This window comes from Chrysochloris asiatica, unplaced genomic scaffold, assembly GCF_000296735.1.
Source record: "Chrysochloris asiatica unplaced genomic scaffold, ChrAsi1.0 scaffold00028, whole genome shotgun sequence".
In the NCBI taxonomy this organism is placed as follows: Eukaryota; Metazoa; Chordata; class Mammalia; order Afrosoricida; family Chrysochloridae; genus Chrysochloris; species Chrysochloris asiatica.
In genome coordinates, this window is record NW_006408546.1 from 19,355,448 (window position 1) to 19,367,489 (window position 12,042).

General features: G+C 40.4%; 1 protein-coding gene across 1 annotated transcript in view; it reads left to right on the forward strand.

Annotated features, from left to right (window-relative positions):
- Positions 1-12,042, forward strand: part of TRIM42 (tripartite motif containing 42) — a 38,133-nt gene that overhangs the window by 20,171 nt on the left and 5,920 nt on the right. Inside the window, exon 4 of the mRNA XM_006846619.1 lies at positions 1,066-1,290. Within this exon, the coding sequence (XP_006846682.1) occupies positions 1,066-1,290 (225 nt within the window). The remainder of the gene's footprint in view (positions 1-1,065; positions 1,291-12,042) is intronic.

Consider the following 12,042-nt stretch of genomic DNA (forward strand, 5'->3'; position numbering starts at 1 on the left):
CCTGACCCAAGCCATGGTATTTTCAATAACCTCATATGCATGTGAAAGCTGGACAGTTAATAAGGAAGACTGTAGAAGAATTGATGCTTATAAGTTATAGTGTTGGAGGAGAATATTGAAAGTTTCATGGGCTGCCAAAAGAACCAATAGATCCATTTTGAAAAAAAGTGTAGCCAGAGTGCTCCTTGGAGGCCAAGATAGCCAAACTTCATCTCTCATACTTTGGACATATTGTCAAGAGGGACCAGTCACTGGAGAAGGATATCATATTTGGTAAGATGGAGATTCAGAGAAAAAGAGGAAGACCCCCAACGAGATGGGTTGGCCAAGTGGCAGCATCGATGGACTCAAGCATGGCAACAGTAGTAATGTTGGCCCAGGATTGGGCAGTGTTTCGTTCTGCTGTGCATAAGGTCTCTATGGGTTGGTACTGACTCAATGGCACCTAACAACAACAGTAAAGTATTCTATGGTTCCACTGAAACTCACTAAATGTAAGCTTTCTGAGCCTCATAAGTAAAATGGAATAATAATATCTATGTTCCAAGGAATTGTACATATTAAATGAGATAGTAAAAGGACTATCTGATATAGAATCTAATGCATCAAAGGTATTTTTTGTAGGAAGTGATAGCTACTGTTACTCTGCCAATAGCAGAACCCAGAGGTGCATTCTTTTGGTCTTGTAACATATTACAAATCATGTAAGGCTTCATCACACAGTATTCCAAGACCATTGCACACAGATTAATTCAATGTCCTGGTAGTATAGTGGTTACAAGTCAGGCTGCTGACCTCAAGGTCAGCATTTCACAGCTACCAGCTCTTCCGTGGGAGAAAAATGAGGCTTTCTGCTTCCATAAAGATATACAGCCTCAGACACCCTATGTAGGGTTGCTATGAGTTGGAACCATCTCCATGCCACATAACCACCAACCAGCAGCTGTAGAGGATGAGGTCAGTTTAAATTCACACTTAAGGATAGTCAACAATGCAGAGCATTATGGGAAATAAAACTGAATGGTACATATTTGTGCCACACTGACTTATTAATTTCTTCTCTAGGTTTATTGGACATGCCCAACTGAAGATGTGGACTCTTTTGAGATGGAATTCTATGAAACCATTACTACATCTCCTAATGATGTGCAGACAGAGCTCTGTGGACAAATTCGGGACATAATGCAGCAGAATATCGAGCTGCATAACTTGACTCCTAACACTGAATATCTGTTTAAAGTTAGAGCCATCAATGAGAATGGACCTGGGCAGTGGAGTGACATCTGCAAGGTACTATGCAAATTATTTCTCAAACAGATTTTTACGTTTTGGATGCTTCAAAATATGGCTCCCTCGAGTCCCCTAATTCTTTACTCCCAAAGAGAAGACGAGTGGCCTCAAGTGGACTTTGTAAACGCCTGGCTCAGATATTTTTAAAATGAAATTGAACTAAGAATTCTCATTTAATTTGATTTTAAAAACATCTGGACCAGGCATTGTGTTAGGCTATAGAGTTTCAAAAGAAAAGGAGACATAACCCTTACCTTCAAGGAGATCATGATCCAGTAACCTACCTTGTTGTTGTTAGTTAGATACCATTAAGTTGGTACCGACTCATAGTAACCCTATGCACAACAGAACAAAACAATGCCCAGTTCCAGGACAACCTCACAATCGCTGCTGTGTTTGATTCCATTGATGCTGCTGCCTTGCCATTGCATCTAGCTAAGGGTCTTCCTCTTTTTCTCTGACCCTCCACCTTACCAAACATGATATCTTTCTCTAGTGACTGATCCCTCCTAACACTATGTCCAAAGTGTGAGAGACGAAGTCGGCCATCCTGGCTTCCATGGAGCACTCTGGCTGTACTTTTTCCAGCACAAATCTGTTTGTTCTTTTGGCAATCCATGATACTTTTACATATTCTGTTCCAACACCACTACTCAAAAGCATCAATTCTTCTATGGTCTTCCTTATTCACTGTCAAGATTTCGCATGAATATGAGGTTATTGAAAATACCATGGCTTGGGTCAGGTTCACCTTAGTCCTCAAGTTGACATCTTTGCCCTTCAACACTTTAAAAAGATCCTGTGCAGCAGATTTGCTTAATGTAATACATCCTTTGATTTCTTGACTACTACTTTCATAAGTGGTGATAGTTGATCTGAGAAAAATGAAACCTTTGAAAACTTCAATCTTTTCTCCATTGAGAAGCATGTTATTTATTGATCCAATGGTGATAATTGTTTTCTTTACATTGAGATGCAATCCATACTGAAGGCTGTGGTCCTTGATTTTCCTTAATAAATATTTTAAGTCCTCTTAACTTTTCAGCAAGCATGGTTGTAACATCTGCATATCACAGATTGTTAATGAGTCTTTCTCTAATCCTGATGCCAAATTTTTCTTCATATAACTCAGCTTCTCAGATTATTTGCTCAGCATACAGGTTGAATAAGTATGGTGAAAGAATACAACCCTCTTGTATACCTTTCTTAGTTTTAAACCATTCAGTGTTCCCATGTTCTGTTTGAACAACTGCCTCTTGCTCTATGTACAAGTTCCTCACGAGCACAGTTAAGTGTTCCGGAATACTACTTCACAATGTTGTCCATAGCTTGTCATGATCCACACAATCGAAAGCCTTTATGTAGTCAATAAAGCAGAGGTAAACATCTTTCTGGTATTCTCTGCTTTCAGACAAGATCCATCTGGTGTCAGCAATGATATGCCTCATTCCACATCCTCTTCTGAATCCAGCTCAAACCTCTGGAAGTTCTGTCAATGTATCATTGCAGATGTTTCTGTATTACCTTTAGCAAAACTTTACTCACATGGGATATTGATGATATTGTCCGATGATTTTGGCATTCTGTTGGGTCACCTTTCTTTGAAATGGGCACAGATATGGATCTCTTCTGATCAGTTGGCCTGGTAGTTGGCTTCCAAATTTCCTGGCATAGATGAGTGAGTGCCTACAGTGCCACCTCACTTTGTTGAAAGATTTCAATTTGTATTCCATCAATTCCTGGTGCCTTGTTATTTGCCAGTGCCTTCAATGCACCTTGGACCTCCTCCTTCAGGATCATTGGAACATACCTACTACCCACTTATTGGCCCTCTCTTTATCCTAAATTTCTTATTTACAACAATGGCAAAATGTCTACTATCCAACTATTCTGCATATTAATGAAGTTCATCTGGCAGTAATGAATGCTAAGGTACAAGGCAAGAATAACACTGGCTGTGATGGTTAAGGTCTTGTGTCAACTTAGCTAGGCCATGATTGTTAGTGGTTTGGCAATTATGTAGTGATTCAGCTTGGCAGTTATGTAATGATAAAGTTTGGTCATTTTATAGTCATGTAATTTGGCAATTGTGTTATGATGTAACTTGTCAATAGAATTTGGCAGTTATGTAATAATGTGGTCATCCTCCATTTCTGTATGCCATCGATGTTCCCATAACAACCTGGTTGATAAGTGGGGAATGGGTATAATTGCACTGTGGTGTTAGGAAAACAGAAAGAGTGGTGTTAGTCCCAGTAGTGACTCAAGGCAAGAATATGGTTGCCAGATATAGCAAATAAAAATACAATATGCCAGTTAAATTTGAATTTCAAACAACATGCATATATATGGGAAGTATTAGTGTGGTGATGTGGGATAATGCACAAGACCACAAGGTTGGTATGAACCACAAGGTCAGCAGTTCAAATTCACCAGCTGCTCCTTAGAAACCCTACACAGGGTAACTATGAGTCAGAGCCAACTCGAAGGTACTTAACAACAATATATATATATATACACAACATATATATGCATATACACACACACACACACACATATATATATATATATATATATATATATATATTGTTGTTGTTGTTGTTGTTATTAAGTGCCGTCAAGTCGGTTCCGACCCATAGCGGCCCTGTACAGGGTTTCCGAGGGTGTAAATCTTTACGGGAATAGAAAGCCTCATCTTTCTCCCGCGGAGCGGCTGGTAGTTTAGAACCACTGACCTTAAGTTTCACAGGCTGATTCGTAACCACTACGCTACCAGAGCTCCTCTCTATATATACAACAACATATATATATCCTGAATATTGCTTAGGTGAGCTTGAACCACCTTGAAATCAAACTGACTTTGCAGTCCAGCGCATTAACCGGCAGCACCACATCAGGACTCCTACATAGGACATACTTAAACTTAGTGAAACAACATATATATATCCTGAATATTGCTTACACTTAGTGTAAGTATGTCCTATGCAGGAGTCCTGATGTGGTGCTGCCGGTTAATGCGCTGGACTGCAAAGTCAGTTTGATTGCAAGGTGGTTCAAGCTCACCTAAGCAATATTCAGGATATATGTATGTTGTTGTTAAGTGCCATCAAGTCAGTTCCATCCATTGTGACTTCTGAAGAGCAGCTGGTGAGCTTGACCAATCTTGCAGCCTAGTGTTTTAGCCCACAGAGAGAGAGATAGTCCTGGTGTAGTACCCTATGCTAACTACACTGAACTGCTAACTACAAGATCAGCAGTTCAAATCTACCAGCCAGTACTTAGAAACCCTTCCAGGGTCGCTATGACTCAATGGCACTTTACAACAACAAATATACAAACCATTATCATTCAGTTTCATTTTTCCATGAGCTTTTTGAAACCCCTTCATACATACATACATACACACTTACATGGTAGTGGGAGTGGCGAGGGAACTTCAAAAAGTTTATGGAAAAATAGAATTGGACAATAATGGAATTTTTCCACAAACTTTTTGAAACACCTCCTGTGTGTGCATGTATGTATATACATACATACATTGTTCTTGTTAAGTGCCTTTAAGTTGGTTCCCTGCATAGGGTTTCTGAGGAGCAACTGGTGGGTTAGAACTGCCAGCCTTGTGGTTCAATTTTACCTTACAGTCCAGTGTTTGTCCTAAAGTCCCACACCAGGACTTTATATATACTCTGGTAGCTAGTGGTTACGAGTCAGGCTGCTAACCTCAAGTCCAGCACTTCGAATCTACCAGCCACTCCACAGGAGCAAGCTGAGGCTTTCTGCTCCCATAAAGATTTACAGCCCCAGAAACCCTATTCAGGGTCACTATGAGTTGGAACTGACTCCACAGCACACTACAACAACCACCACCATATATTCATAGTGTATTTGAAACTTTAGGACTAGCCACTATTCAGAGCTATGGTGTGGCACTACAGGATAATGCGCTAGACAACAAAGTCAGTTTGAACTACAAAGTCAGTGATTGAAACCCACCAGCCATTCTTTGAAAACCCTATACAGGGTCAATATGGGTTGGAACTGACTTGATGGCACTTAACAACAAAAAAAAAACAAATTCAAGCTATGTTATTGCACAACCAAGAAGGTGTTCTTTGGAATCAAAGTAGATTATATATTAATTAGAAATTCTTCAGAATCAAAGAAGACGAGCCCATTCATTTTAGCTTTGTTGTTATTGTTAAGAGTCAACGAGTCAGTACTAATGCATAACAACCTTCTGTAGGGTTTCCAAGGAAAGGCTGGTGGATTTGAACCACCAATCTTGCAGTTAGCTTGTGGTTAGCAGTCCTGGGCTTATCCTACAGCACCACAACAGAACTCCATTTTAGCTTTGGTGGTGGTGGTGGTTGTGTGCCACGGAGTTGTTTACTGCCCTAGCAACCCTGTCTAGGGTTTCCAAAGCTGTACATCTTTATGGGAGCTGCCTCTTTGTCCCACAGAACCGCAGCTAGTTTTGAACTGCTGACCATGAGATTAGCAGCCCTACTCATAACCACTCATTTTAACGTTAGAAAATGGAAATTTATAGAATTTTATGCAATCTCTTTGAGAACACATATCTAATGTCAAAGGGAGCTGAAAAATCATCAGATTCTTCCTCTTTTCCCTTTTCTCTCTCATCTTCCATCTCTGCTTCACTCTCAATCTGCACCATTCATATGTGGCTAGTCTTTAGTTTCTGTTCCCCAAAATTCAGGTTACATGTGGTTTGGGGATTGTCATGGCACAACCTCCATGCAACCATAGAACTCCAATGCTCAACAGCATCTGACTAGCTAGACTCTCTTTGTCTCCTTGGTCAAATGTTTGAGGCAAATAAATAATCTGATCGGTTGCTATCTGTAGTAACAAAGGGGAACCGGAAAGGGAGGTAGGATGGGGATTTGTTATTGTTGTTAAGTGCCCTGGAGTCAGTTCTGACTCATATTGACCCTGTATAGAGTTTCCGAGGAATGGCTGATTAGTTTGAACTGCTGACCTTGTGGTTTAAGGCCACCTTCCAGTCCAGTGATTATCCTACAGTGCTACACCAGGACTCCAGGAGGGGGATAGGATTATACGAATGGTTACCATGCCAGCAAAAGTCTTCTGGGAGGTAGGGACTCTGTACTCCATCAGGTTGCAGCATGGTGTCAGTGCTCTGCTTCCTGACTCTATCAACCACAGGCTCCACAGTACCCCACCCCCTCCCACAGAGGGCAGACATTCATAGGAGAAAAAAGTGGGGTGGAAAAGCTGGCTGCCTTCTTCTATTGTACTGACCCCAATCAGCTACCCAATCACTGACCTCAGAGGCCTTCTTGGATTTGATATCCTTCTCTTCAGAGCAGGGAATGCTACCATATTTTGCTACATGTGCTTTGGGCTGTGCATTTTTCCTTTCATCTAACTCCATCCGCCATTTTGAGGAATTATTCAAAAATGTCTTTACCATGAAAGGGACTTAAGTTTTTAGTGTAGTTACTAATTTCTTTTTAAAAATCTACCTTTTGTGATTTTTAAGAACTGGTGGCTCTGTGCTCAAAACCAACAGCCGTTCCATGAGAGAAAGATGAAGTTGTCTATTCCTATAAGATTTATAGTCCCGGAAGCACTATATAGGGTTGGATTGAGTCAGAATCGACTCAGTTCTGACAGTGAGTGAAGTGACTTTATAGGACAAGCACTGGACTGCTTTATAGGACAAGCACTGCTTCAAGAGAGAAAGATGAGGCTGTCTGACCAAACAACAACAGGAATAGGATCAAAGATCCTAAATGTACTATCAGTCTGCCATCTCAGTCCCTCTTAGGCTTTTCTTAGGTAGGTCTCCTGTCACATCTCTTAAACTATGAACTCCTTCAGAACAAAATCCACATCTAATTCATCTTTCTGCCTCCCACAGTGCTTACCACAGCACTTTGCATGTAGCAGGTTCTTAATGGCTATTAAATGAATACCTGAGTGAAAATGTGACCAAACAAATGAATCTAAGAATAAATGTCTAAATTAAAGAGTCAAGAAATAAATTGATAAGTAAAATGAATAATTATAAAGTACAATAAGATATCTGAAAGCTGGTAAGTGCATTACAAAATCAGTCAAAAAATAACATTCCCCTTGAATTGTATGCGATTAATCTGCACTCCTGTAAGGAAGGGAAACTCATTCCAGTCCCTGTGCTTTTTAACACAATTTCTAAATGAGTAGAGCCCTAATTAATGAGGTTTTCTGAAAGCTTCATTTTTATCTGACTTGCAGAGCTGCAATATAGATTTTTCCTTCAGAAGTAATTCTTCCTCCTCTCCTTATGATTATATTAGCATTCCAGGGGAAACACTGGTTTCCTTAACATTTGTCATGATTTGCATAAGTAAAGGCTTCAACAGCAAATGAAAATAAGATGGTGTGTATGAATGACATTTATAAAGCTTCATAAAAGTAATGACTTCTGCTCTGTCCTATAAAATCGAAATATTTTTCCTGTGGTATCAGTTCTATGCAGTATTCCTGAAAGGTTTCATTTTAAATGTTGCAATGAGGTAGCACAATCATTTCTTATCCAAACTGCAATATTTCCATCATATGTACATCTTTAAAAAAAAGTAAAATAAAACCTTTTCTGTTTTTCATAGTCTGAGACTGTTGTTTTTTTTTAGGAATTTTATTTCTAGTATAAGACATAAAACATGAAAGTTAACTCTAATGCTTTTTTAAAGGTCCCATCCATTGACTACCCACTCAATGTCACCATCACTGATTAGTATAACTAGAGATTAGAAGGATTTTGGCCTCCATTGGGAAAGTATCTGGCCTGTGTGACCAGGTGGAGTTGTAGAATAAGAAGGAACCTAGGTCCCTATCCAAGGCTGGACCTGTTTGCTCTCCTACATCTTAATTAGATGCAACTAAGTCTCAGAGGGGAGTCCTGGTGTGGTGCTGTGGGTTAATGCACCAGACTGCAAAGCCGTCTGAACTGCAAGGTCAGTCAGAGGTTCAAGCTCACCAGCTGCTCCTTGGAAACCCTATACAGGGTCAGTATGGGTCAGAACCAACTTGACTGCACTTCACAACAAAAACAGCAAGTCTCAGAGGACCCATTTTTATATGAAGAAGAATGTGGCATCAGGATTAGAGGAAGACTCATTAACAACCTGCAATATGCAGATGAAAAACCTTGCTTGCTAAAAGTGAAAAGGACTTAAAACACTATAGCCTTCAGTATGGATTGTACCTCAACATAAAGAAAACAAAGAACCTCACAAATGGACCAGTAAATAACATCATGATAAATGGAGAAAATATTGAAGTTGTCAAAGACTTCATTTTGTTTGGATCCACTCTCAAAATTTATGGAAGCAGAAGTCAAGAAATCAAATGACATAGTGCATTAAGCAAAGTTGCTACACAAAACCTCTTTAAAGCATTCAAGAGCGACGTTACCAGTTTGAAAACTAAGGTCCACCTGACCCAAGCCATGGTATTTTCAATCACCTCAAGGTTGGAAAATGAATAAGGAAAACCACAGAAGAATTGATGCATTTGATTTATGGTATTGGAGAAGATTATTAAAAATACCATGGACTGCTAGAAAAACAAATAATTCTGTGTTGGAAATACAGCCAGACTGCTCTTAGAAGCCAGGATGGCAAGACATCGTCACTCATAGTTCAGGCATGTTACTAGGAGGAACCAGTCCCTGAAGAAGGACATCATGCTTGGTAAGGTGGAGGGTCAGTGAAAAAGAGGAAGACCTCCAATAAGATGACTTGACATAATTGTGACAGCAGCAACAATTGTTGTGCAATGTTTCATTCTGTTGTGTACAGGGCTGCTGTGTGTTGGAATAAACTTCATGGCATCTAACAACAACCACAAGTCTAGGACAGGATAGGCTTATCCCTGAGGACATGGTGATACCTCACATTGTTGTTATTGTTAAATGCAATCAAGTTAGTTCTGACTCATAGCAACAGAAACCCTGTATAGAATTTCCAATGAGCAAATGGTAGGTTTGAACTGCTGACCTTTTGGTTAGCAGTCCAATGCTTATCCTATAGCACCACACCAGGACTCTGATATCTCACATTGTGTGTGTGTTAAGTGCCATCGAGTCAATTCCAACCCATAGCAAACCTGTATAGGGTTTCCAAGGATCCACTGGTGAGCTTGAACCACCGCCCTTGCAGTTCAAGTGACTTTGCAGTCTGACACATTAACCCACAGTACCACACAAGGACTCTGATATCTCACATAAGGAGGAGGATAATCAAAATCAACCACAGTAAGAACTGAACTTTTCTATTTTGAAAGAGGAGATGACACATTGAAAGGAACATTAGAGGTGGGCTGGTACACCTGGGTCCAGGTGCCAACTCCACTAAATGGTGAGCTCCATGAAGCACCATGTCCATCCTGTTGCCCCACTTTGCCCATAACCCACACTGAGAGCCTCTCCTAGAGAAGGGGTCCTTTGGCTTGATTTTCTCTTTCTGCTCTTCCTCTAGTCCTCAATGTACTATTTCCACTTACGGAAATAGTCGTGTTACTTTGACTCACTGTCTCCCTTTGATCTTAGAAACTCAGTTAAAGAATTGCCACTTCCAAGAGGTCTTTCCATGACAAATCTAATTTTCCATTTGTGTATTAGTTTCCTATTACTATTCAATAAGTTACTATAAGCTTATTGTCTTCGATAATGTAATTGTTACCATCCTGGAGATCAGAAGTCTTAAATGGGCCTCACTGGGCTAACACTGAAGTGCTGGCAAGGCTGTGTCCTTTCTGAGGACTCCAGGGAAGAATTCATTCCCTTGCCTTTTTCTAGCTTTCAGAGGCTGCTCAATGCACCTTCCTCCATCTTCACACTCAGAAATTCTGGACCAAGTTGTTCTCAGGCTGCCAACTCTCTGGTTCTTTCCTGTCTCCTCTCACTTGTAAGGAAGGACCCTTTTGATTACATTGGATCCACCTAGATGGTCGAGACTACTCTCCCTATTTTAATGTCAGGTGACCAGCAAATTGAATTCCAGCTGCAACCTCAATTCCCCTTTGTTGCCATGTACCAAAATATATGCACAGGTTACAGGGCTTAGGATATATATTTGGGGAGGGGGGTGGTTGTTATTAAGTGCTGTCAAGTCAGTTCCAACTCAAAGCAACCCTATATAGGGTTTCCAAGGAGCAGTTGTTGGGTTTGAACTGCTGACCTTGCGGTTGCAGTCCCATGCTGATCCTACAGCGCCACACCAGGAGTACTGCCTACTGCTATAAACTGGATGTCCTGTGTTACATTAGATTTGAGGATTAAAAATAGTCACAAATTTGTACTTTTCTTGATCTTTCACTGTGGCTCATAAGGAAATTGGATGGCCCCTGCCGGCACCCATACCCTCAGATTCCTTCTCAGGCTGCACTGGGAGTCCTCACCAAGTATCTCACATGTGCCATCTACATGAGTCTCTGCAGTGTCCCTCCCTTCTCTACTGGCCTGACTTATGTTAGAAATCCAGCCACAGAACAGGACTTGCCTTCCTGGGTACCTTACATTGATTTCATGAAACCACCCATCTGGTTTTTCCTCCCTGGTTTTTCATCTCTCCACACTTAAGCACATATATTAAATGGTTAGGGTTGGAGGACAATTGGAGTAACTACTACCAGTATTGCACGCTCAGAATAATTGCCCTCAACCTATCCTTAGATCTACCTACAAACTCACAGTGGCTCCAAGTCCTGAAATGAAATAAAAATGGTTTGCATTCTATACCTCTTTAATTATTTTCCAAAGAGCCCTCTGATCTATCATACAAGTAAAATTTTATTGGTCCTCCCTACCTGCATTTGAGTTATGGTGTTGGAGAAGAATATTGAAAGTACCATGGACTGCCAAATGAACAAACAGATCTGTGTTGGAAAAAGTATAACCAGAGTGCTCCTTGGAAGCCAGGATGGCCAGATTTCATCTTTCATACTCAGGACATATTGTCAGGAGGGACCAGTCACTGGAAAAGAATACCACATTTCATAAAGTGGAAGGTCTGAGAAAAAGCGGAAGACTCCCAATGAGATGGATTGGCACAGAGGCAGTATCAGTGGTCTCAAATGTAGCAACAATTGTGAGGTTGGCCCAGGATCAGACAGTGTTTAATTCTGTTGTACCAACTATGAGTTGGTACCAACTTGATGGCGCCTAAAATGAGATTTAAAACAATAAAAATAAAAAAAAAAGCCTATGGATCAGCAAAACAGTAGATATTTAGGTCATACCAAATATATGTGGGGATTGGATAAAAGACCCTATAATCCTAATCCCCACATATATTTGGTATGACCTAAATATCTACTGTTTTGCTGATCTCATTTTAAGATGATGGCTAGTACTGAGGATTTTCCTCATCTGTAAATAGGCTTTGCATACCTTTTGCCTATTTTTCTACTATATGTGTTATTTTATTATTATTATTTGCATGAATTCCTTACATATTCTATGAGATAATGGTTCTGTTGTCTTGTTAGGTGCCATCGTGTCAGTACCCACCCATAGCAACCTTATGCACAGAAGAATGAAACACTGCCCAATCCTGGGCCAACATCACTACTGTTGCCATGCTTGAGTCCATCAATGCTGCCAATTGGCCAATCCATCACGTTGGGAGTCTTCCTCTTTTTCTCTGACCCTCCATCTTACCAAACATGATATCCTTCTCCAGTGGCTGGTCCCTCCTAAAAATATGTCCAAAGTATGAGAGA